Below are 25,319 nucleotides of genomic sequence, written 5' to 3' on the forward strand. Positions count from 1 at the left end.
AAGTAATTTTATGCTACATTATTTGTATGATGACAGTATACTGTAAATTACTTATGAAATCTTAAGCAACAGACTTGTTGTATATCCTACACTGGTTTAAAACAACCTGAAAGAAGATGCAAATTATTTTAAAAAATGATGGAGACAAAAGATCCATTAAACAATAGGACAAGCTTAAAGAAAAAATTAAGAATGCCATATAAAGAAAAAATATTAAAAAATGCATGGCAACATATGTCCACAGCATCTTCCCGTGTGTTACTAAAACACTTTTCTCCTTTGCAGAATCCAACATTAGATCCAACTGTTTACACATTATATGCCTTATATACCATGCATACTTTTAAATTGTGAAACAAGTTACAACTACAGACGACATCATGGTATACCTTGTCATCAGGCAGCACATGCCAGATAGATACAGTCTTCTCCTCAGCTTCACTGTTGATGGAGAGATACGAGGGCTGATAGATTTTCGTTGGTTCTAATATTAAAACCTTGTAGAGAAAATAATTTTTAAGAGTTAGTACAAAATATGTAGAACTTTAAAAAGTATTAAAACCTGTTAAAACTATTTCTGTAGTCATACCATAGCAGGAAAAGCAGGGGAAACAGAATGAACGGTACAATTTTAGGTACTGGGCTAGTTTAGTATGGCTGACAGTAACTTAAGATTTATTTTTTTTTTTTTTTTAAAAAGCCAACTTTAATTTAGTTTTTTATGTAAGGCTATTACGTGTCAATTGGTAGCACATATCATAATTTTCCAAAGTACTTCTCTGACAACTATCAGATTTTGAAATCTTTCTGTCACAATTCATTCTCTTGCAATGCCATTCAAGAATGTCCGTCTCTGTGCCACTTTAATAATGTTCTGCCAGAATTACTTCCAGATCTTTAAAGCTTCCAGCATGCTTTAAAGGAAAAAGTAAAAAAAGTTTGGCTATTTGAAGAAGTGTGGTTTCTCATTAGAACTATTTATTTATTTTAGATTTTCAGTGGTTAAAACCTGATGTCTAAAACACCAAATCGATATTGCCTGTGTTGAAGATATTCTCATTCTTCAGAATGTAAAGTATTGTTATTAATTCAAGAAAAAGCTACTCTCTTCCGCTGCAGCATGCACAGGAAGATTTCTAGCCCTCAGTGTTTAGCTGAAAGACATTTATAAAATAGGACTAAGTTAAAGATGGTTAACAGACTGATAATCTCCTTCCTTTCTTCTGCCCTTCCCTCTCCCATAAAAGCTCCAAATCAAACATCATCTTCAAAATACCCAAGATACAGAACTTCTCATTTGAAAATTTTTGGAGTCAAAGAATTGCTTTAGGAAATAATGATTAACTGGGGCAATTTGGCCTGCATCTATTTAAAAACAAAACAAAACAAAACAAAAACACTTAAACATCTAAGTAGAAAGTCTTGGAAAGAGCCATGGCTTAGAGTCAAATCTAAGCCATGTCACCTCCTACAGCATCAGTTAGCACACAGGTACATTGGCAGAAGAGCAAGGCCAAATTTTGAAAAGTATCTAGGCATTTAACTCTGTAAATGATGACCAGTGGGATTTCAAATGTGTTGCTTGGCATCTCCAGGCACTTATAATTTCTAAAATCTGGTTTAGAACATTTCACAAATCGGGATCTTTAGCCTATAGCAAGTTACCCACAAGTGGTGCCATTTCTTCCTCTAAAGGCCAAAAAGAGGATGATGACACTGATGCTACGACGTAAGAGAGCAACTGACAGCTAAGCTAGTACTGATGCACAGTGAAGTCCTTAAGTTCAAGCTCTGAGAACAATTCACAACAAGGAAATCTGCAAAAAAACTTATTTTAAAATAAATTATTTGCAAGAATCTGGGAGAAGGGAGGGAAAAGAAAGTTACTATGTTTCATTCTGTTGACTTGTTGAATGGTGTGATTTTTCTTCTGAACAGGCACAAATAGAATTTTTGTATTATGAGAGATCATGTATGTCTGTCTGCAACACCAGAAGAGTTTCCTGTACAAGACAATCAAACTATGTAGTCACTGGGTTTATCTTTCTGCTCGTGCTATCGCAATGATCTGTTTTGGTTTGTCTCTTAATATTAATAAAAATCCAAACCATGTGACTTGAACAGTTTTATAAGTCAGAGTCTATTTTAAGAATCTAACCGCTCCATTTCATCATCAAAAATCTAAAGAGAACATGGCCTCGTCTTTTACAAAAACCAGAGGATTCAAAATATTTTTTGCTTCCCTGCAAAAATTTACGCCCATTCTCCTCGCAGAAGGAGAACCGGACTCCCTAGACTCTCATGTTGCTTTCACTTTACTGCCTCAAGCTGTCGCTGTTCAACAGTAGTGTCTTCCTTACGGTTTATTATCCCATCTACATACAGAAGCCAATAGAACTGTACAGAACAACCAATAAGCGCTTCAAGTATCAGGGAGGCAGTAGCAACTGCTATTTAAAACAAAAAACTGTATTTGCTAATGGTTAGCTAAAATAAATGGTTAGCTAGGATACCCAAGACATTATTTCCCATACATATATAGTTAATATGTACAGGGAACGAAGATCTTTTTACAGTATACTTTCAAGACATTGTACAACACCAGGGTATCTCAAAAATTTTCAGCAAAATGTTTGTGGAAGAAATCAGAAAAGCATATATATACTCATAGTACAATGTTGTTGAAATACATTGTCTAGTAGCTGCAAGAATAGATTTCTGACTGCTTGGGCTGATTTTTAACCTCTAACAGAGCACAGGCTTAATTGGCAGTAGGGTATGCAAAGCCTACTGAGCTAGAAAGAGACTGAAATTAAGGATCTTTTCTTCAAAACATAATACAGTTAATATAGTATCACCTGGAATACACTGCAAAGGTTTGCTTTAGAAGTATACCCATTGGTAGAAAACACTAAATAGCAAAGTTCTGTCTTGACTTTTTTCCTCATTACTTTCATATGGAACACACTGTGCAATCCTGTTGTGCACACATGCAATCAATTAAAACCAATCTAATATGCAGGCCAAATACATTTCTTCTGGACAAGCAGTTTATTGTCTGGCAACCTAAAAACAAGCAGTGTTTTGTGTTCATTTCCTTCATGTCACAATTTATTAAAAAAACCCCAAAAACAAACAAAAAAACCCCCCCAAAACAAAAAAAAAAAACCAAAAGAACCCCCCCCAACAACAAAACAACCACTTACTGGAAATCGAACTACAGACACATCTGTCTTTGTGGCTTCAACAAGGAAGTCCATCCAGAAGTCCACAAGTTCCTGTTTGGCCGTATGCTGTTCTGGATTCAGTTTCTTAAAATGCTGATATATCAAAATAGTCTCTACAATAGACTTCAGGTACCTGTGATCATCCAAGCATACACAGATAGTGAATTTAATACAGTTTGTAAATAATATCATCTCTACCTTTAATCACAGTTGAAGCATTCACCATTGCAACACCAAGGCAGCCAGTAAGGTTTTGGTTCTCTACGACTGCTTTTAATAATAGCAATTCCCCATTTAGAACTGGAAACGTAGCTGCTATATTAGTAACCTAAAATACAAATGAGTTCTGGGACACTCCTTCTTGCATATATTCCTGATCCCATATACTGCCTCCTATCCTAAACCATGAAAGCTTCATGAAATAGCTAAATCCTCTACCTATGGACCAAACTGAGCCCATGTCAAACTTGTTTCAGTAGTGACCAACCTCAAATAAAAACTCAGGTGAAAAGTCCACTAGTTTAGCTTTCTACGCTGTTCTGTCTTCTGTATTGTATCTGCATTGGCAGTTGTTTAACACAGATTCCTAAAACATGACGCTTCTGGAATTGATTATCCTATAAAGACGACAACAGCTACGCTAAGCAGCCTTTTGACATTGCTAGGGAAGGACAACAGCAGTGCTGAATGTCTCCCCTAATTGCAGCTCATCCCTTATCCCCCTTTCTGCTGTTTTACTTTCTGGGGCTGGTTTATGGGGCTCCTTAAAATATTGCTTTCTCTTGGCATTTTTGAAAAATGTTGTAAAAATAATCTTATGCAATTTTTATGAATACTACTGCAATTAGATATACATACCTAAAGAGGATTTATCACCTTATCACAATTAGACTATTCATGGAAACTGTTTTCAGGCTTATGACAAGACATAATGTAAACTCAGAGGGCCTTTTGGGAACAGTTCCATAGCTGTGCATTTTCCAATCATCCTTCTTAGGCCATGGGGATATCTGGCTTAAGGTACCATATCTACTCCCCTTTGCACCAAGTGGGCTCTGCTGAACAGCAGGCAACAGACTGGGAAGGAATTGCTCGCAGGAGAAATCCTTCCTGAAGCACAAATGAGCGTGCTGTATTTTCAGAGTTTAATCCACAGACTTAAACCCTAAAGGCACTGGTACATAAAATCCTGACAACCAGACATTCATAAACTCCAGAAAACGCTACCAGGAGACTTCCAGAGAGTGCTATCGAGCTTCTCAGTAAAACATGCACATAGCAAAAATGGAAAACCTTGCAGGTAAATACACTGTAAACAGCATTTATTAATTTTCTGACCAAATTCTGACCGAGTTCTCAATTTTGACAGTTTCGTATGTTATGTCTATATGAAGTTTAGCATTTCCATATTTTAGCACACATACATACATTCCCCTCTGATCAGCTTTTAGAGACAGACTTTCCAGCCTTTATAAAAAGACAAAACACATAGGTTGCAACATACACACTCTTTCAATTGGCAGAGTGACAACTTTTTTAGTCAGAAAGGAGTTTTGGTTCTCCCCAGCTAACAGGATCCCAGCCCCTGATGAGTAAGTGACTGGTCCTTACTTGCTGCCTATATCCAAAGCACAACAGGTGCCAGGAGCCTGCTGTCAGAGCACATATCTCTTGGCCTTTGCATAACAAACGTTGAGTCTACAGGGTTGTCTTTAAGCCTAGATTTATAACCTTTCCGTTAATTGAACTTTAATCTGCATTCTTCTCAATCATAATGACATGCAACTTGCACCATACAGCTCATTCATGTCCAAGTTCCTAAAACAGCTGTGCAATAACCATCACAGTATTCCAAAGTATATCCATGCCTCTCTGGCCAAGCTGTCTGCATTCCCAAAAAACTTCAGGCAGTTATGACTAAACCCACGTGCCACTACCACTTCTCTTCAACAATGTAACCGCTGAAGTACAGCGCCTACAAGCAACTCCTCCATTCCCCCTTGCCCTCAGAAGAGCCCAGAGCCCATGGTGAATCTGCCCTTCTCAGACATCAAATTAAAGACCCATATTGAAACTATTCCTTAATAAGGGCAAAAGGGGAAGAGAGTCCCTTGTCTGAGCAAAAGCGCAGTGAAACAATACACAGGCAGCAAGATCTGTTAAAAAAACAAAACCAATCTCCTGTCGGCTAAATACAATGCTGAATGTGAAAGCTGAAGGAGTCACATGTTTTAATACATAGCAATGTATGTGATCTCATTTGCCACCTTACCATGCTGGTGCCTTTAGCTTAAACAGCTTTTCTGAAGCCTGGATCACTCTTATATGGTCATTAGCCAACATACTGGCCCCCAAGAAAGATCCCACTTCCCAATAGCTCTGCAGTTTCTCCAAGCTCCCCTTTTTACCAAGCAGGCTGCTGATCTTTACTCCTGTAGTAAAAAGAATAACAGGTCACAGGAATGTATTAATGCAGTTTTAAAATAACCATTTCCCTGATTTGAAATCTATTAATTGCTTAAATTACTGTAGCCTCTCCATTTCAATGAAGTAAGATGGAAATCATACTTACCAGTTAATGTTATATGCCTTCCAAACACCCTAAGCGGAAGCAGATTTTTTTTTTTTCCCCTCCCCCTCTTCCTAAAGGCTTCTCAAGAAAGGAACTTTAAGACATCACTGTCAGGACAAGGCCACAGTCAGATTACCTATGTTCTTGCATGGACCTCATCTGTAAAGGTAAATTGGGGCCTTAGGCTACACAACATAGCTGTAAAAACTTAACAGATGCTGAGTAAGGCACCTATTATGTTTTTTTCTGCTTTTTTTTTACTTACAAGCCCCAAGCCCCAAACTTACCTTTATAGACAAGGTCCCATGCAGAAGGAACAGATGATCCACTGGGCTTCTTCCAGCAGTGATGTTCTTTTAATTGCCGCAAGTCCTACCCCAATGAAAGACATCTATTAATATTCGTAAGTCCCTCAGCAACTCAAGACTATGGAGAGCCTCAGGCTTTATTTTGACTTGCTAAGTTTTCTGAGAACTACAAGTTTCCCTGTGGCTTTCACGATGATTTTTAGTTCATATTAGCTGCTACATATTTATAGCTAACATGAGATATGCTACACCATCCCCCACAAATAAAACAATTTGCAGCTTACAAGACAAGCCTCTTCACCACCATAGTCTTTTATTCACTTTTCCCACACTACTCCACTATGACAGTTTGCCTCCCACATCACCTTCCATTGCCCTTGATATTAAGGCTGAGTATTCACAAGACATTTCAATGCAACTGTTGATCTTTATTTTTTCCTTAACCTTCCTTAAGTAGCGAGCAGACTAAACTTCATGCTGGAAGCAGCAATAAATCTTATCAAAATGGATATCACTACATTAGCTACGTTTCAGTCTACAAAATTTATCTTGTTTTCTCATGTTGTTCACATTTTTATGTTATCAACATCAGACAATAAATGTTTTTAAAATTTGAAATTGTATCCAATGGTCTATAGCCTATATCACATCTATATTTCACACTTTGCGCTCTCTTGCTAACAAGAAATTGTCATGCTTGAGTAACATACAGAACAAAATAATACTTAAATCATATAAAAACATTATTTGTTTGCTTCTTGGGAAAGAAGTTTGTTTAGTTATTCCTTAAGAGAAAAAAATGCAATAGATTTTACAAAATATCTCGTATCTACCTGAGACACGATGCAATGTACATCACCTCCATCAACTCCGCAATGTACAGTGGTGACCATCTCTGCATATATCAGCTCTGCAAGGCTTTAAGCCAGGGTGCTATACACATGCACACTGTCAAGAGACCGCTTGAGGATGTACACCTACACTTGTTGGTGTAGGATAGGAAGGGGAAATTTGTGTTAAATGTGTTCAACTTCAGTTGAGTTCTAGAAACCAAAACCTACACACTATCCACACAACACAGTAAATGGAAAAAACTAAGCTCCCCTGGGACCCTAAAGTAACACTACTCAGCAATATCCTCAAAGGCTGAAGGGCTCTGCTAGAATGTCTAAAACATTTGCAGGCACGTGACAGCAACATACAAGAGCAGGTAGGCACATACTAACTTCCACAGGCTTTGAATGTGGCCTCATCACATGGGAAGTAAGGAATTGGTATCACAGGGATAAAGGAATCATTTCAGATGGGTATACCTTTTCTGGGAGGAAGAGGAAAGGGAGCAATTTAGCTGTGCAGAGGGCCTTCGCCAAGTACTGGGCGATGGCACTCACAGTTGCAGTGACCACTGACAAGCTATCACAAGCTATTTGTCACAGTCATCAGCAGCTGTGCTGAGCACTGGTCGCTGGTTCACAGGCTTACATACTACACCATGCCTCATTGCACCTGCAGGAACCCACCCATCACAACCCTCCAGTGCCCCAGACATGGGAACAGAGCCAAAGCAAGGTACAAACTGAGTGTGTGGTTTTGATGAAAAGTACAACTCACATGGGGAGGGATTGGGATTACTGGAATGGCAGGGAGAAGCGTTTGTTATGAAGGTAAGACTGGTGACAGCAAGGATTTTGAGTTGCAGCTCACGTAATAAGTGAGAGCTATAGGAAGATGGTGGGAGAAAGGATGGATGTGTAGCAGCAATGATATTGGAGGACACCAAGTTGGGAATCATTACTGTTATGTAGCCTGGATGAACTGGGAGTTTTACCCAAGTATTCTGTGAAGTGGATCCTATTACCTTAGAGAAGACGACAGCCTCTCATCAAATTCTTCTGAGAAAGATGAGGTACTCAGTGCTAAAACTCACTCTAGTTTGCTGACCTTCCTCTACAAAGCCCATCTACAAACTTATCCCTGAAAGGCAAGCTGGAAAAACGCAGTTGCAGTGTAGAGACATTAGCAATAGGTTCAAAAGACTATAACTCTAATGCACAGTGGGGGGGAGTTGTTGTTTTGTTTTCCAGTGACTTTGGTCTTTTTTGGGGGGTGGGGGAACAAAAAAACCTTTTCATGCAAAGTGAACACCTTCATGAATTTCACTCTGAATTTGTGGTCTCCTTGTATAATTTCTCTTCTCGAGCTTATTTTGATTTCATCATCTTTAAAACTTTTTTGAGAGTATAAGAAAATCCAGGCAAAGTCAAGATATTCTCTACTTCCATGATAAACTTGGCATTCACAGGGAAGAAAAAAAAAAAGAAACAGCTGAATTCCAGCATATTTTATCAAAAATATTTTGCCTTAAAAATAAATGAGCCAACACAGAGGAACCATTAATGCCAGAAAAGCCATTGTTTTTATAACATCAAGAATATATCCACAGCTTGTGAAGAAAATAAGACACAGTAAGTAGATATTACCAGTTAAATATTACTATGAAGGCTTTATAAATAAACTGCTTTCCTTGCTCAGATATTGACAGAACAATTAATATTACAGGATCCTTTGTGTGTCAAAGTTGCACAGCCTGCAGAGATCATTACTGTCAATGCAAAGCACTGCATTTCTGTTTTGGTCTCAAAGTTCTGTAATTTTGTACAGTTAAGAAAGCAGTACTATTAAAAAAATAGAAAGAGGATTTTCATTAACACTTCACATGATCGTTTAGTTGTGAACTATTATCTGACAAGTAGAGGTAGGAACTTTTAGAAGGCAAAGTTTCTGATCTGATGCAGATTGGTAAAAATTCTCTTGGATACTGGACTTAGTCTTAGTTTTACTGGAGTTATTACATTATTGCCAATGTAATCAGATATGCATCTTCTAATTACAGCCTCATGCACCCTCTGAAGTGCCATTAGGTACCATATCCTTCCTTAGCCTTTCCCAACCTACCAATATAATTTTCACATATAACCTGGACTGAACTTCAGCTAGCTTGCTCTTGCCTCTCTCCTCATCTCCCACCAGAAGACAGACTTCCTCTAGTTTCTGCATTCTACAGATAATGCTGTGGGTGGACACCAAACTGAAAGCACTGCCGGCAAATCTAACTACTGCTTATGAACAGTCTTGTACACACAGATCTAAACAAGAGATGACATCAAAAGAATGACACACACATAAAGAGATTCTTGGGACGGGGGTGGGGAAAAAAAAAAATCAAAACTTTTTCCCATACAACCTCTGTGGTTTTGCTTATTTTTGTTTAAAACATTAACATTAGCCCAAGACAAAGAAAATACTAAATTATCCTCAGAATCTTGCACAACTCAAGCCAGCTCACAAAATCTCATTGTACAAAGACAAATGTAAGGTCTTGCACCTGGGAAAACATAATCCAGGAGTGCAGCACAGGCTGGGATCTACCCAGCTGGGGAGCAGCCCTGTGGAAAGGGACCTGGGGGTCCTGGTGGACAACAAACTCAATGCGAGTGAGCAGTATGCTGCCGCGGCAAAGAAAGCCAACAGGATGCTGGGTTGCATCAATAAGGGCATCACCAGCAGAGATAAAGAAGTCATTATCCCACTCTACTCAGCGCTTGTCAGGCCACACCTGGAATACTGTGTTCAGTTTTGGTCCCTGCTATACAAAAAAGATGTGGACAGGCTGGAGAGGGTCCAGAGAAGGGCCACAAAGATGACCAAAGGACTGGGAAGCCTGTTATATGAGGAAAGGCTGAGAGAACTGGGTTCATTCAGCCTTGAGAAAATAAGGCTTAGGGGAGACCTTATTGCCATGTTCTAGTATTTAAAGGGTGGCTACAAAGAAGATGGGAGACTCCCTTTTTACAAGGAGTCACATGAAAAAGACGAGGGGTAATGGGTACAAGTTACTCCTGGAGAGATTCCGATTGGACACAAGAGGAAAATTTTTCACAATGAGAACAATCAGCCATTGGAATAATCTCCCCAGGGAGGCGGTGAATTCCCCAACATCAGACACTTTTAAGATTCGGCTGGACAGGGTGCTGGGCCATCTTGTCTATACCATGCTTTTGCCATGAACGGTTGGACCAGATGATCCTTGAGGTCCCTTCCAACATGGTATTCTATGATTCTATGAACAGTGACCACAGTCTTATCAACAAGAAATCAATGACCAATGACACGCATAGGGTCTATATTATATACGTATTTGAAAACTTGTTTCAAAATAGCTGTCAGTCTGAGGCTTGAAGTATTTTGACAATATTTCCCATAACAAAGCAAGAAAGATAGACACTAGTAGATAACAGGAGGGGTTGCTATATCAAGGGTTTTCAGCAGACACTAAGTAAATGTTTACATAAGAGAGGGGCACACCAACAGCTCAAAAAAAAAGCCTTCCACCAAATAGCTGCTGGATACTTCTCCACTGAATCATTCAGTGGATGGAACCTTAAACAATAAGGAACTTTAATTTCTGCAATGTTCTCCATACAAACAATAGGGAAAACAACACCGGACAAAGTCATGAGAAGATGATACCAAACATCTGATCCCTACAAATAACACCCTACATCTGATCCCTACAAATAACAGATTTCATGAGTACAATTTGTCCAAATCTAGTTGGCTGTAGCCTGTGTGCAATTAAGAAGTTTCTTTAAAATTGAAAGATTCAAATTAAACTACATAATAAATATAGCCCAGCTTCGCTAAACTATCTAATTTAAAATTAGGCCAGCTGGGTGAATATTTGCAAATGCTATGTAGAAAGCAAAACATATATTTTTACTTCCTACACTGGCACAAGAATTCAAATTTCAGTGTAGGAGATGAAAGTATTCTGACCCAAAAAGCAAAATCTCACCCACTCACAGAAGGGCAAACACAGTAGTTGGGGCAACTTTACGCAGCCTATCACATCCAAAGGAACACCTACATTCACACCAGAGAATTTCAATTTCACTTCCATTATCTATGTGAAAGTAACCATCTCACTCTGACCTTCACACTCAAAAGACTTATCTAGAAAATTACTTCCAGACATACAGTGCACACCTAACTTCTAAACTAAAGCAGTGGCTGATTACAAATACATTCCGTGCAGTGAAGAACATTTCTTTCTCACTTGACAACCTCCTCGGGAGACAGAAGCATAAAAAAAGACTCTACAACAAGTCAAGAATTATATGAATTCATGGAGAAGAATGCCAGTTGCAAAGGATATATTACTACATATTACAATATTTAGTGCTTTCTCCCATACCTTCCCTGAAAGTATTACTGACTAATCTTGACTTTGCGCTCTCCTCAAATCCAGCAAAATCACAAACAAAATGGACACGTTAATTGTTCCCTCTCAAGCAAGAAATTTTTTACAGCGAGGGTGGTGACACATTGGACCAGGTTGCCCAGGGAAGTTGTGAATGCCCCATCATTGTAAGTGTTCAAGGTCAGGTTGAACAACCTGATCTAGTGAAAGATTCCTGCCCATGGCAGGGGGTTTTGACTAGATGGTCTTTAAAAGGTCCCTTCTAACCCAAACCACTCTGTGATTCTATGATTCTATGAACACAGACATTCAGGAAACCTCAAAGATAACATCAGAAGAGAAACATTCTTCTCTTAGCCCACCCCAAGCTCAAGTGAAGTGCATTGTCCCCACTCTTAGAATAGACTTTTTGTCCATATTCCCTACAGTTCTACAGGCTTTTTTGTTTGCTTGTTTGTTTTAAAGAATGCTAGCTGAAACTGGATTCCCCCTTCAGGTGTTCCTGTTTCACACAAATGATGCCATTGCAAAGAAGGGCTGTCAGTTCCCACTAAACTCTGGTAACCAGTTAAGACCTTGAAACTGGAACCAGGTCTTCATGACAGCACTCACCCGCAATCAGGTGGGATCACTGGTGGTGGGGGACACCAACTTAAATACTCACATGCTCACTATCAAAGCATTCACATACAACCATCAGATTTTTCCCCTATGACAGTGAGTGGTGTCATACTTTCACTGGAATGCAATTTCACTGTGAATCTGCAAGCCATAATTACCAACTTTCCGCAGCTCAAAAGAAGTATCAAAGCAATGTCCAGCTGCCAGGAGGAGTACTGCATAATTAATTCCTGACTGTAATGTTGGCTCTGACTCAAATGCCTTCTTGAACCTAGAAAAAACAAACGTATACAAGTTTACTTTCTAAATAATGTGATCTAATAGGGACATAATTATACTTTAAGTGCTTATCTTCTGTTTACACAGCAAGAATCCATGGAAGCAAAAATATTTTACTGTTTTCCACACATGCTTTGCAGTTATTTGTAGGAGTCTGTTATTTATACATCCTCCTCCCATTTACTTTCCCCTCACACAACAAGCACAGACCCTACTCATCCATCCCAGTAAAGTTACAGCATCTTACTAGATTTCCAATTTTCTTTGAGATTAAAGAAAAAAAATTAAAACTATCAGCTTGTAAGAGACCTGTTTCACAGTTATATTTATTAATAAGCTAATTAATTTACTCTTAAATACATGAATTTTCACTGACTTGAAACCTTAGATTATATTGTGGATCTGCTACAGTGACATACAAGCATATCAAAATGCATAAGCCCAAAAGCAAGCGATACATGAACATACTTTGTGTTTAGATATGATTTCAGCTACTCCAAATTTTATTCTTTACTGGGTGCCTCATTGATATTGTCCTTATGAATCTATTCGCATAAAAAAGGACTATACCAGATTTTATTCTCTGCAAGAGGAAGTGAGCGAGCAAGAAGAACGGCAGTAGTATTCACCTAGCCTAAATCTTGTCTTAAAAGAAGTCGAGGGGGTTTCACACAAACACAGCACATTCTATCCTCATGCTAGCAATGCAACAGAGACAGCAGATCTACAATGCTTTAAACTTGTTCTACAGAATAAGAACATGTTTGGTTGCATATATATACACACACCCCCCTCTGTAAGGAGGAGGCAAACAAGACTATCATATGTGAGTTAAGGAGCACAAGAGCTTCAGTCAACACAACTCCACCTACAGTAAAAGCAATGGAGTTCAAAATTACTTTCAAAAGGATGGGAAAAATCCAGACAAACAAATGGATTATATAAAAAAAATTAAGCAGGTTGTGAGATTAATACATAAGGAAGGAAAGAAAAATAATCTATACAAAAGCTAAGGATTTGGCTTCCAGACCATGCTTAGACATGTAAACAAAGATAAGGCGTTTTGATCCTAGCAGGCCAAAAATATGGCTGGTTTTAAAAATTTTTTTATTTTGTTTGTTGCTTGTCCTGCTCTAATGATTCAGGACTTAGCATCCTTTAACACAAGCTCTGCTTTCCAAAACTGCAGAACCGGCTCCTCTTCAATCTGCTACATACATACTCTTTCTATACTCCAGTTGCCCACCTCCAAAGAACTTAATCATTAGATAAGATTGTCTAGTCCTCTAAAGAAAGCACGATGAGCAGAAAAGACTCAGTTAATTCTTTTCTTTCATCATCTGCCTTTCCTCTTGTACTGTGAGTTACAACAAAACAAGGAAGAAAGTACATACAAAACATTTTATCTCAAAAAAACCCAACCCACAACAAAAAAAACAAACCCCATAAAAACCAGCCAACCAAACAGGACGACACACTCATTTATTCTAAGCATATATAGCTAGAAGAGACCCGTTGGCTGGTGTTATCTGTTTGGAGACATAGAGATGTTCGGAACTGGGCTCCCTTTTTTGCCCTAGAGACCTTTCATGCTGTAATCCTCATGCAATATCAGGAAAAGGAGAGAGGAAAGATTGACAGAAGAAGAAAAAGCCTTGAAAATAAGTATTTTTGTTCCAATACAAGAGATTCTGTACTTTCACTTTTTTGTTTTGACCCCAAATGCCTAATTTCTGGCATGACTATCAAAATTCCTCTAGTTCTTGGACAGATACATACAAAACTTCAAAATTTAAAGGTAAAATAAGAATCTCTCATGCGTATCAACAGGTGGGCACACTTGTGCTGTAAACAATGTTAATCATACAGGCAAAGGAGGTGGAGATGAGCTTAAGTTTGCAAAATAGTTACTGCTTGCAGAACCATTGGTGAAACAGCCGGAAAAAACCCTTTCTTTAATATGTTACCACAGAGGCGCCACCAGTGCTGCTGATGTGCTCAGTTTTGGCCAGTGATGGGTCCATTGGAGCTGGCTGGAACTGGCTGCATCTCTTGTCAGAGGCCACTCCTGCAGTCCCCTGCTGCCAGGACCTTGCCACCTACCCCCAGGAGACCAGAAGGGACAACCTGGGAATTTTTATTCTTGGGTTCTGCCTTTTCTTTCCAAATTGCTTCTGAATTTCCCTTCCCCACAGCAGAAATTCATTTTTCTAGCCATCTTTACATGCTACTCACACCAAGAAATACTAGTATCTTGGACCTCTGTAGTCCTATTTACCTCTCCTAAATCGTTACAACCAAAAGTGTAATTTTATATTTGGTGCGATCCTGTGCTGACATTCTTAAACCTGCCTTATATCCACATAGCCTGGACAGCAAAAATTTACAGACAAAAAATAAAAATAAAAAAATAACCTGTAATCATTAATTTTGAACAGATGAAAACATTCATGGTTTCCCAAACAACTCACAAGTCACACCTGTTGACTGAACTGACTTAAATTCAACTGGTGCAATTGCTGTACATTGTCATGCCCCAAATATCACTGGAGGAACACGCACAGTATCGTAGAAAGGTGGTAAGGTTTAAAAGTCTGCCTATAAAGTAGAGGCTGGCTTACCTGATGCAATTATAAATGCCATCAAGAAATTGAAAGCTGACATTTGGGAAAATGTTGCAGTGCAGACACTGAATTAGGGAGGTGGCAGTGAAAAGATTTGAATAAAGACTTGATAGCTTTGGTAAGTCTGATTTACACTGTCAGTATGCAACAAGAAAGTGACAGTTAATAATTAATCTTTCATCTCTTCTCTCATATTTATATGAAAGATGTCTTTTATCCTGCTTTTTAATTGCCAGGAAAGCACACTGCCTGCCTTTTTTTTTTTTCTTCTTTTTTTTTTTTTTTTTTTAAATAGACCAAAGTACCTTGACATCACTAGTTGTTGCAAAACCAATGCTTTGGTTCTGCTGCCAAACTCTCATTATCTTTTGCAATTCACTATACTTCTCCTACATCCTCATTTTGCTAAGACCGAGATAATAAACTTTATCTCAACATAAAGTAACACCATCATGGAGGCATTGTTCCTGCACACACCTTCCCCCATTGTGGCCTGCTGTAGTACTAGTGTAAGTCTGCTCCTTCCCAAGAGCCTTCCACTGAGTTATGAGTCAACCCTTCAGCCACGTCAAGCCTGCTGTATGACTAACACTAGAATTCAAATCAATATCCAGCATAAAGTACAAACCAAAAGCAACTGGCCCATCCTGTATAGCTTCCAGCCAAACTCCAGCTTGACTCAACAGAGATCACCTTGTTTATGGCAGCAAGCGCATGGAGCAGTCTGGATTGGGTCTTACTTGCCAGGGACTTCAGGGATTATTTAGGGGCTGGCCGGTCAGCATCCTACTCTGCTGCAGGAGCTGCCAGCCTGCTGCCCTTTCCCAAACTGGTATGCCTGACTGCAATCACTCCCCCTCATTAAATGTATGAATATCATTATTGCTAAGGTGCATTTATTAAAAGTGTGTTAAAATGGCTACATAAAATATCTTAGAAGTAATTACCACTATTATACATACAACCCTTCTTAGTTAGAATCATAGAATGCTTTGGATTGGAAGGGACCTTTAGAGGTCATCTAGTCCAACCCCTCTGCAAGAGCAGGGACATCTTTAACTAGATCAGGTTGCTCAAAGCCCCATCCAACCTGACCTTGAATGTTTCCAGGGATGCGGCCTCCACTACCTCTCTGGGCAACCTGTTCCAGTGCCTCACCACCCTCATTGTAAAACATTTCTTTCCTATATCTAGTCTAAATCTGCCTTCCCTTAGTTTAAAACCATTACTCCTTGTCCTGTCACAACAGGTCTTGCTAAAAAGTCTGTCCCCATCTTTCCTATAGGCCCCCTTTAAGTACTGGAAGGCTGCTATAAGGTCTCCCCGCAGCCTTCTCTTCTCCAGGCTGAACAACCCCAACTCTCTCAGCCTGTCCTCATAGGAGAGGTGCTCCAGCCCTCAGATCATTTTCGTGGCCTTCCTCTGGACCCGCTCCAACAGGTCCATGTCCTTCTTGTGCTGAGAGCTCCAGAGCTGGATGCAGTACCCCAGGTGGGGTCTCACCAGAGCAGGGTAGAGGGGCAGAATCACCTCCCTCGACCTGCTGGCCACGCTTCTTTTGATGCAGCCCAGGATAGGGTTGGCCTTCTGGACTGCAAGCACACATTGTTGGCTCATGTCCAGCTTTTTGTCCATCAGTACCCCCAAGTCCTTTTCCACAGGGCTACTCTCGATCACATTATCTCCCAGCCTGTATTGGAACTGAGGATTGCCCCGACCCAGGTGTAGGACCCTGCACTTGGCCTTGTTGAACCTCACAAGGTTCACACAGGCCCACTTCTCCCGCTTGTCCAGGTCCCTCTGGATGACATCCCATCCTTCTGGCATGTCAACTGCACCACTCAGCTTGGTGTCATCTCCATCTCGATCTCACTGTCAATGTCATTGATGAAAATACTGCACAGCACTGGTCCCAGTACAGACCCCTGAGGGACAGCAGTCGTCACTGGTCTCCATCTGGACATTGAACTGCTGACCACTACCCTCTGGAAGTGATCATCCAAACAATTCCTCATCCACTGAATGGTCCACCCCTCAAATCTGTATCTCTCCAATTTAGAGAGAAGGATGTTGTGGGGGACCATGTCAAAGGCTTTACAGAAGTCCAGATAGATGGCATCCATTGCTTTTCCCTTGTCTACTGATGTGGTAACTCCATTGTAGAAAGCCACTAGGTTGGTCAGGCAGGACTTGCCCTTGGTGAAGCCATGTTGGCTGTCTCGAATCACCTCCCTGTCCTCCATGGGCTTTAGCATAGCTTCTATGAGGATCTGTTCCGTGATCTTCCCAGGCACAGAGGTGAGGCTGACAGGTCGGTAGTTCCCAGCGTCCTCCTTTCTACCCTTTTTAAAGATGGGCACAATGTTTCCCTTCTTCCAGTCACCAAGGACTTCACCTGACTGCCATGACTTTTCAAATATCCTGGAGACTGGCTTGGCAGCTACATCAGCCAATTCCCTCAGGACTCTGGGATCCATCTCATCAGGTCCCATAGACTTATATATGTTCAGGTTCCTCAGGTGGTCACGAATCTATCTTCCCTTACAGTGGGAGGGGCTTTACCCCCCTGGTCCCCAACATGTTGTCCATTGACTTGGGAGGGGTGAGGAGAGCGGTTGCCAGAGAAGACTGAAGCAAAAAAGTTGTTGAGTACCTCAGCCTTCTCCTCGTCTGTTGATACTAGGTCACCATTCCTGTTCATCAGTGGAGGTACGCTTTCTTTAAATTTCCTTTTCTGGTTGATATACCTGTAGAAGCGCTCCTTGTTATTCTTTGCATCCCTTGCCAAGTTCAGCTCCAGCTGCGCCTTGGCCTTCCTGACCTCATCCCTACACAAGCAGGCAGCGTCTCTATACTTTTCCCAGGTTACCTGTCCCTGCTTCCACTGCCTGTGCAGTTCCCTCTTGCTCTTTAGTTTGACCAGCATGTGTAGACTCAGCCATGCTGGTCTCTTCCATTCCTTGCCTGATTTCCTACATCTGGGGACTGAGAGCTCTTGCACTTTATGGAAAGCATCCTTAAAGATCTGCCAGCTCTGTTCTGCTCCCCTGTCCCTGAGGGCAGTTTCCCAGGGGGTCCTACTGACTAATTCCTTGAACAGCTGGAAGTTTGCTTTCCTAAAATGTAGGGTCCTGACTATACTCCTCGCCTGTCCCATATCCCTCAGGACTGTGAACCCCACCAATGCATGATCACTGCAGCCCAGGCTGCCTCCAATCTTGATGTCACTGATGAGCTCACCTGCATTGGTGACCATCAGGTCCAGTATTGCATCCCCTCGGGTAGGGGTATCTATTACCTGGGTTAAGAAGTTATCCTCAAAGCACTCCAGGAGTCTCCTGGATTGCCTACAGCTTGCCATGCTACTGTTCCAGCAGATGTCAATTATGTTTGAAAATCTCAAAGTTTATCTGTTCGTAAGGCACTATGAATGAGGAAAAAGCAAGATGTACAATAGCAAAAGTAATTTCTATTTATTCTGTTTAGCCTGTGATAATGCCTAGTGTTTGTATACAGGACTACAGTTTTCTTTTTATATTAGTTCATGACTTTAGCAAAATATTTTTTTAAAAAACAGAATCTTGGAAGTTTGTTATGGGCTTTGCCTTAGAGGAAATAAAATTTTTCTTTAATCCAAAATTATGAAGGGGGGGATGACGACAATATGCTGCATTCCTGTTATTTCAACATCTTTAAAAAAAATCCAGTAAGCACTGCAAAACTGTAAAGCATGACCAGCAATTATAAACTGTACTTGTATTCTGAGGCCATAAATGGTAAACAATTATATCTTATCTTTTACCAAAGACAGTTCTAATCTGAAGTTTACTGAAAAAAAGTGATAAATGATGAAAGGAGAAGAAAGCTTTCCATTTAAGCATTTACTTCAACAGGCAGCTGATGAGCACAAGACCAAAACTAGGATCTGATGTGCAGGATACATAAACACAGATTCTCTGTTTCCTCATCTGAATCATAATGGAGGAAAGGAGCTCATCCTGACAGGACGAGCTAGGATGGCATCCAGTGCCTCCATTTTTTAACCTATTCCACATAACAGCATTTCACTGCATTTCAAAGGCAATAAAAACATTATACTTGCCTCTAAAATTAAGATAAGATTTTGTCTCGTATATTGTGATCTTCTTTGACTATCAATGGTACTGTAGTCCACTGTAATATGCATATACTATATGGTGATGATGGGGTGATAAAACTTTTGCCAGCATGAGTTTGGAACAGTCATGTGGCTTGTGAGCATGGAAGCCAAAAAAAGACAGAATAGTACATCCTAAGCAACACTGCAGAGTTAAACTTCAGCACCTTTAAGCCTCACTAGCTACTATCTATCAGATTGCAGATATGCCAATTTATTCACGGCTGATTATTATTCTTGGGAATCTGGGTCAGACAATATAGTAAACAGGAGACTTTGCATTTGGGAAAAAGGAGAAAAATACACTCTGATGAGAGCTACCTAAACTTCCACGTCTCTTGACGAGGAAGAACTTGAAGAACTTTGCAGAACCAGATCTGCAAACAACATAAATCTCTCATTCTTAACAAATAAGATAAGAAGATTAGATTTAGTGTATCCCTTAAGGATGCCAAATATTTAGAATGAAAAACAGTTGAAATAAATTCTTGTTTAAGGAATATTTTCCCAAAACTAACAAAAGGACATAGACCAGGAAAACAGTACTCACCAGAACGTCCCTTTGTCCCTGCTTTCTGTATCTATGAACCCAGATTCCAAAAACATGTCCTTGTAAATTCGACCAACCAGGCAGTACATATCTGAAGCTACTTGGTCTTCCTGTTCTACCAGGGGAATCATAATTTCTAGAGCTTTCTGTCTGTCTCCAGGCAGATTTCGCCTATTAAAAAAATAAAAATTTGGTTAAAAAAAACCAATAAAGTTAACAAGAAATACTTTTTCGTGACCATGTTTGAATATATATGTATGACTTCATCCATGTAAAGTGTGCTTCTAGACACAATGGACTATATTATATATACACACTTGCCCCCTATTTCTTCCCTTTTTTTTTTTTTTCCTTTTCTTATTATCATGGGACACCTTGATAAAAACCCCCAGACATGTTTTCTCTCTCTCATGAAGAATCAGCTAAAGCAAAGCACTGACAAGAGCAACAAGAGCCTCAAGAGCAATTCTTAGAAAGATCATGTGTTACTTTCTTACAAAATAGAAAGATATGAACCTCAGTTTCATACCTAATATTTCTTTCACAGTAATTCATGCTTTAAAGGAAAAAACATTGCATCTTGTGTTTGTGATTATTTTTTTTTAATATACATTTTGAATGTGAAGCAAAACAAACACAGAGCACAAACCAGACTGAATTCCCATGATAGAGAGGTTAGGAACTGAAGCCAATAAGGTAATATTAACAAAAGTACTTCAGACAAATAAACCACATAATTGCAAGCATTAGACACTTCCTGGTGACTCACAGTTTGGATACATACATCATTCAGTATCAAGAGTTTAGTTTTTTACGTATTTGAGTACTGAACAGGCTAATGACTCCTTTCTCAGCAAAAACTATTCTTCAGTAGTTTGGGGAGAGTATTATATTCTTTTGAAGAAATTGCTTGTAATATTTGAGTGGCTACAATTTGAATTGGGAGGAATATATAAAAGTGGGTTTGTATCTGTCTTGCAAGCTTTGCACTGAAAAAGCTTGCAAGAGAAGGCTACCTCAGAAAGAAAAAAAAAACACATCAAAAGCCACAGCCATCTTAAAGCAGATACTACTTCATCGGAGGTTCAGTAATGGATTTTTTCTTCCCTCTCTACAAGAACATATCAAAGTCTTGATGTATCTGCAAGCAGTGTCAACGTCAAACCTGAGAGATCAGAGCATGCGTACTCTAAGTGATACCTGAGCTCGTGAGCTCTGAGCTCATGTATGCAGCTGCAGAAGGGAGTTGACGTGGAAGGAAAGGTTTAAATCAAGCAGAATGGGTAACAGAGAACGAATGAGTACCTACATCATAACAAAAATAATTAAGAATGCAGGGCAAAAGAACTTGTTTGAGCAGACAGTATAAACTGCTTTCCTGAGTAAAAAAACAAATAGAGTGTGCAAGTCTATGTGCTGGGACAACCTCTATTGATGTCTCAGCCTCACGAGAAAGACAAACGAAACCCAGTGCTGCCTCTTCCCAACCTTCAGACCAGTCAAATTCTAACAACTTAGGAAAAGTCCCCCCAGACTACAGAGCCGCAGTAGGCTCCCCAAGTACTTCTAGAGTGGCAGAGCAAGGCTGGTGTACTCATTTGAGATAGACAAGTGCTCCCAGTCCCAGGGAGAGAAATCAAGTGCTGCTGGCTGAGCAAGTAACAGCCTCTTTCAGGTCTGTGTTATTTTAGTTCCCCTACCAACTGATCACTTGCTCAGTTGTTGAAGGTTTGCTTCCTTTTGTTTTCCCTTCTCATATTGACCACTCAAGTAAAGCAACAAGGGTAAGTCTGCAGCTTCTTTATGTTTTCGGCTGACGTCCATTACAGAATGGCAATTTTCAGAATGGAGTTTCAGGTGGATAACTCTTGCACATCTTGTATCAAGTATCACTAATCCAGATCAAACCAATAGCTAGTTGAACTTAATGAGAACAAAATCAGTAAGGCACAACAGCGTTTTGTAATATGAGCCCTTTACACTTTGCTGGTCTCCAGAGACAGAGGGCCCTACTTTTCTTTCTGCTTACGCTTCCATCATCAATACCCTCACACACTTTCTTGATTTAGGTCAGACTAATCTTGACTAATTGAGCTGATCCATCCTTCCGTACTAGTGACCTGGATTAGAAGGCAAGAGGGACAGCTTCTTCCACAGCAAACATTCAGATGCGTAGAGTATTCCAGACCTGCCTTAGCTCAGGAAACATCATCTATATTCCCAATAAGGAGAAAGCTACAATTAGCCCAAGTAATTCCTTCTTGGCATATACCGAAGCATGAACATTTTCATAGCTCTCATGGATTCCAGTTGAATGTACAATCTGGAGAAGGGAGGGGAAAATCTAATCCGAACTCCTTTGGAGGTACTATGTAGACCTTTTGTATGACAGATACCCTCAAAGGCTACATCTTACAGCCACACCTATAAAGCCAGACCTTTCAGTCTGCACAAAGTCCCAACAGAACCAATGAAAAGATTATACTGCAGTTTTGCAGGTTTTTTAGTGCCCCAGTGAACTAGTGAAGTCCTGTTTTCAAAGGTGACTTTGTTTTAGAAAATGGTGACCTTGAGGTCTAAATAACTTGTTAAAACTCCAAGGTACACCTAGTGATCTTTGTGAAGGCTATGTAGAAGTGGCAGATACATGCTGGATTATTTAATCTGCAAAGTTCCACATATTTATGGCAAAGTAAGAACAAAAAGGGCACAATATTTATACCTTCATATACCTGGTATAAAGGAAGAAGAAAGAATCTGAACATTTTGTTCAGATAAAACAATTGCAGATAGCTGGTTTTTATTTTTGATTTTTTGTTTCAAAAACAGGTTTATTTTTTCAACAAATTACTTGTGACATATTTTGACATCACTTTGACATGATATGCAGTTTTGAGGCTCCTCAGCGAACCTGAATTACAATATTCAAGTCTGTGAGAAGGAGAAAGATCTGTAGACATTTTCTTATTTGAGAATTTCAATACCTGCTGACACCTGGTCTATTCCTCTAAACGTCGATAGCAGCAAGGGAGCAGAAAACCGCTGTAATTTCCTCTGAAAAAGTCCCCTTTTAGTACCTTGTCCAATTGCCAGTATCCTAGAAAAAAGTCTAGGCTTGGCTCTCATTTAACCCAAGAAAGCAGTGCATGCTGCTCCATGTGGCACATTTTGTGCATGTTATCAGAGAACATGAAAATTAGGTTATTATTATAACATAATAAAATCTTCTGATGGACATTTGATGAAAGTTCTCCTCCTGTCTCCTGACACTACCAGAGCTCAGACTTGAATGACATGATGTCTACGTTAGCACAAATGCTGCAGCACTGCTGCTCATACACCAATGTTAGAAGTGTATTTTACAGAGGTAAAATACTGCTAGGTATTTATTTGCTCCGATTTAGGTACTGAAACGAAAAAGTGATGCAAATCTATGGAAAGACAAATGAAACACTCACAATAAAGCAAAAGGAATGGAATTTGACAGTACAAGAGAAAAAGAAAGTTTAGATTGATCAGGAAGCTCAGAGTCCACAGAGTTGCTTCAGTGAAAACCCTAGACCTGCGTATGAAGACTCCAGTAGGGAACTTCACCCAGGATTACCAACCCTGTGTGAAGTTTGCAGTTCTGACTTACTGTTCAACAGCGGAAGGAAAGGTAGATTCTTACCTGTTCAGCGCAAACGCATAATGAAACCTCACATGGTGGTGGGAAGCCAAGTCAAAAGTAGGCAGTTTTTCTAAAGTTTTCACCAGTTTCACAATGGAATCATAATCCTTCCAAAAGAAGGGAATAATGAAGTTTTAGGTGGCTGTATTGAGGTATGCCTATATAAACTCCTTTTTGAACTAAGCACCTCTTATTTCACACTAAGAAGTATTTTTAGTTCATTGTAAGTTTTATGGATTTCAGTTTCTTCAGTCTCAAACTGGAAATAGCCTGGCACTTGTCAGAAATGTGAATATGCACAGTATTTAGCAGGGAAACACAATTTGGTCTCCTGTACTGCTTCAACGCGGACCTGTGGAAATTTTAGTACATCTATTTCATGATTAAAGTTAGCTTCAGGGGCCGAGCACATATCGGAGTTCATATTGTACAGACCTTACAATGCTAACTGCATCTGAATTAAGGCATCCCAAAACTGAAGTAGGCATAAGCCACAAAAACAAGATAAAAGAATCTTTCAATACCACAGTTTTTAAAATAGCTTACTCGCCGACATATTTAAAAACAAACAAACAAAACGAAAACCAAACCACTTCAAAATGTTTAAGCAGCAACAGTTGAAATTATGTATAACAAAGTAAGCAATTACAAGCACCATTCCAAAAGCTGAAATGCATACGAACATGTTATGTTTCCATGAGGAATGTCACAAGCATGGTGACAAAGAATGCATATACATATCAATAGCAGATGCTACCATAGCCTTTAAGTAGGACACACTAAGGGCTGTTCATCACATAGTAATGCTGAGATGGAGAAGAGTTATTGTATGTTGTGTACTTTTTAGGTGCTGTCACAAAGTAATAACACTTTTCTGCTATGTAAAGGCACACTATAAACAGTCGAACTACAAAATAAAGTAAAAAGCATCAGTGAAGAGACTAAAAGATTTTTACTAGTGTGCATTATTCATATAGTCTGTTAGCAAATCTGTGCAAAATACACTAAAAATTTCACTGAGAATGTAATTTAATTTACTATGTTTTAGATGATCTTAGAGCATAGGATTCATACCTGAATGTCTCTGTAGGACAGCAGCAAGTTTATTACAATGTCAGCAGACAAGACTTCAACATTATCCACTCGCTGTCGAATCCTTGCCAGCTCTGCTGCAAGCTCTTTGCCTGTGTAGAGGGTACGGGCCTTCCTGATGTCGTTCAGAATGGATTCCCGGAAATACTGGCTGGAGAGGAACAACTTCACGTCAGCAATTTGGGATGGGTCCCTTGCATTTGTTTTTCTGGCCTTGCAGCTCTCCCACAATGTGTATGTGGAACATTTATGGATAGAGCAGTGTCAATGGAGAAATTTGGTCAAGCTACATTATTCATTATCAATTTGTCTCAACAGAAGGCAGAACATTGCATCGCCCTGAAGCAAGAGTCTGACATTTATATTGCCAGCAGGAATATGAGACTTTTACACAGGGGTACAAAAAGTCAACTCACCTTGAACTGGCCTGTGCCACCTTCAAGAGCTGAATAAATCGATCCACCAGAGGTAAGCATATAGGCCCAAGCAGCGACTCAAAGCTGGGCTGCATCAGTTCTGTTAGTCCCTTCATAAAACTGCTATCACAGCAGTACACCTTGTTATGTGGAGTTATCATATAAGGAACAAATATGTAGTTACCAGTGCACATCTGTAAGGAAACAAGGTGCAATATTTAGGGCAGTTATGGTTTGACAAGCCGAGGTATAAAGCAACTGCATATACTACCTGCAGAATTTCACCTGTTGAAGTCAAAGGGAGATCTCCTGCTTACTTCAACAAGACCAAGATTTTACCCATGAAGCCTAGGATTCCATAAATTCAATTTTCATCTCAAATATGATATACCTCTGAAATGTATTCTTTCAGATTTCTGAACTGCTTCCTGTAAGGTGAATCTTTTTAGAAGCATCACGTTGACCTTAAAATAGTCAGAACATGGGCTCAATAGCGAAACAATTCTGAGGGCACACCCTAGTCACCCCGAAGCAGCAGGCAGAC

The 25,319-nt window shown here is 39.7% G+C and overlaps 1 protein-coding gene across 1 annotated transcript in view; it reads right to left on the bottom strand.

The window, feature by feature from the left end:
* Window positions 1-25,319, bottom strand: part of MAP3K5 (mitogen-activated protein kinase kinase kinase 5) — a 110,297-nt gene that overhangs the window by 40,549 nt on the left and 44,429 nt on the right. The window contains exons 4-11 of the mRNA XM_072855931.1: window positions 24,776-24,969; window positions 24,342-24,510; window positions 23,268-23,374; window positions 19,598-19,768; window positions 12,147-12,259; window positions 5,500-5,659; window positions 3,207-3,360; window positions 390-497 (exon numbers count right to left, since the gene is read on the bottom strand). Of these exons, the coding sequence (XP_072712032.1) occupies window positions 390-497; window positions 3,207-3,360; window positions 5,500-5,659; window positions 12,147-12,259; window positions 19,598-19,768; window positions 23,268-23,374; window positions 24,342-24,510; window positions 24,776-24,969 (1,176 nt within the window). The remainder of the gene's footprint in view (window positions 1-389; window positions 498-3,206; window positions 3,361-5,499; window positions 5,660-12,146; window positions 12,260-19,597; window positions 19,769-23,267; window positions 23,375-24,341; window positions 24,511-24,775; window positions 24,970-25,319) is intronic.

The sequence above is a fragment of the Ciconia boyciana genome, chromosome 3 (genome assembly GCF_034638445.1).
Source record: "Ciconia boyciana chromosome 3, ASM3463844v1, whole genome shotgun sequence".
NCBI classification, from domain to species: Eukaryota; Metazoa; Chordata; class Aves; order Ciconiiformes; family Ciconiidae; genus Ciconia; species Ciconia boyciana.